The 2,332-nt window shown below is 35.7% G+C and overlaps 1 protein-coding gene across 1 annotated transcript; it reads left to right on the top strand.

The window, feature by feature from the left end:
* Positions 1–97: 97 nt before the first annotated feature.
* Positions 98–1,603, top strand: LOC105625513 (cyclic AMP-responsive element-binding protein 1-like; the record flags this gene model as incomplete). The annotated part of the gene is made up of 4 exons (XM_012206837.1): positions 98–200; positions 710–853; positions 1,231–1,300; positions 1,459–1,603. Coding segments are annotated over 4 exons (462 nt in total), but the record flags the coding sequence as incomplete, so codon positions are not given.
* Positions 1,604–2,332: the final 729 nt, after the last annotated feature.

The raw sequence follows: 2,332 nt of genomic DNA, 5'->3' as shown, positions 1-2,332 counted from the left end.
ACACACACACACACACACACACACACACACACACACACACACACACACACACGTTAGCGACACCGGTTACGAGCTAATTAATGGGGATTTGGGTTGATTCGGTGTTACAGACGGTCGTTTGCCCCCCTTAGAATCATCCTCCGAGTGTGATTCTAACGTGGACAGTGAAGTGTCTTCCCATTCGCTCCATTATCAAACAGGTTGGTTACTTTATCTCCTTTTACGTATCTTTCCTGGCTGTATTACATTCCATAGGCTGTCCATATACATAGTTCTTGTATTCTTTATACCGAGGGAGATGATGTTAGAGGAGTACTTAATGAGAAAGAAGGACAAGAAAAAAAAAGAATTTGAAAGGTTCATTTGCATTTATTATTTGTCTTTCATCCCTGTGTGTACTGCCTAACGTTGTATATCATTTTTCACGATACTCGCTTGGTGTGGCATTCTTGCTTATGGGATATCGATATAGACTTATCATTCGGATCATTCGACGAAAAAGAAAAAGGCGCCGAAAAACTCAAATAATTTTTTCTTGTACGAGGAACATTATATCATTATGTATCACGCATCTAAAGTCTCTTTCGACGCAAATGCATTATCATTTCCAGTGCATTATCGATGCACGGCACTGTTATCATTAGTTGCAGGATATTTTTTTTTTTTTTTAGTTAACATATTTACATTTCCAAAATTATTTGTTTTACAGTAATTCCTGCCGGTACTATACAAATTGCGACCCAAGGGGAGGGAGTTCCGGGGCTTCACACGTTAACTATGAGCAATGCGGCGACAGCGGGTGGAGCTATAGTGCAGTATGCACAGGGCCAGGACACTCAATTTTTTGTCCCAGGTGTGCTTTTGCATCATTTCCTATCAGAAATTCTAAGAAAGCTTTTCAGTTTTTTGTTTCTATTACAATATTGTATCGTGATCATACATTATTGTAGTATATATATATATTGTTTAGATAGATATAGACGTAATTATTTTTCAAAGAGGAATCTATATTGCATGAATCGATATATATTAATATTATCTACTATTTTTAAATTTACAATAACATATAAATTAATAGTACAATTTAATGTATTTTCTAGACTGTATGTTCTTTTGATAAATACAATGATTCTTAACAAATAAAATAAAAAAGCTATCTAGTAAAAAATAGAGAATTATGATACACGTAACATAAAAATTTGGAGAGTGCAGTCTCTTGCAATGTTACAGCTTATACAGGTCACGGAGTAGTAGTGGAGGATGCGGCACGAAAGAGAGAGTTAAGGTTGCTTAAGAACAGGTGAGTGATAAGAATAGACCTATCACGTACAGATTATATCCGTACTTACCTATAACTACCAGATATAATAGAATTTTCTTATCCTATATAAAGATGAGAAAAGATTAAATTCCTTTAATGACGAAGAATATTCTTATCTCTATTTTTAATGTGTACAGAGAAGCGGCACGTGAATGTAGAAGAAAGAAGAAAGAATATATAAAGTGCTTAGAAAATCGTGTTGCGGTGCTGGAGAATAGAAATCAGACACTAATCGACGAACTGAAATCGTTAAAAGAATTATATCAGCAGAAAACCGACTGAGATTGGTGTTTAAAACCTGCGCGACAGTGTATCAAAACTATTATCCAGTCGATGAACCTGTACATGTCTTGTTTGTGTACATTATCCTAAATGTTGCTAGGGGTAAGCGATGGTGATGTACATGCATTCTTATAGATATTTCTCTGTAACATACTGTATTTAAGTACGAATACGAAGGCTTGTGAAACTTGCTGTTACTAAAGCGGGAAGCCAAAGTTATATGAGACATGGAGGCAGCAAACACGTAGGCAATATTTCGTATATCAGTCTCTATTTTGGATAAACACAGTGCGTGATTCATTTAGAATCTGCCTACTCGAAATTTTGACCTTATAGACTGAAACGATTAGATCGCATTAATAATATAACTGGCAAATGATATTCGTGTTTGTTTAGCATCACTGTCTACCGACCGTTTGTACTAGATGAAGGCGTGTCTTGCTTCATTATGACACGCTGCAGTTTATTTCTCTAATCTAATATATACATATAGGAAAAAAATATATATATATGAAAGCGTTGACGCGCTAACCGAAAATAGCGTTTCGACTATCTATATAAAAAGTTTAATGTAAATATTTCAACAAAACGTGCCGTGGCTTACAATTGTGTACAACAAATAATGTTTGAAACACTTGCGATTCATAGACGTCCGTTTCTCTCTCACACACACACACACACACACACACACACACACACACACACACACACACACACACACACACACAC

The sequence above is a fragment of the Atta cephalotes genome (assembly GCF_000143395.1).
Source record: "Atta cephalotes unplaced genomic scaffold scaffold02197, whole genome shotgun sequence".
Taxonomy (NCBI): domain Eukaryota; kingdom Metazoa; phylum Arthropoda; class Insecta; order Hymenoptera; family Formicidae; genus Atta; species Atta cephalotes.
This window is presented reverse-complemented; position numbering and strand designations above follow the sequence as displayed.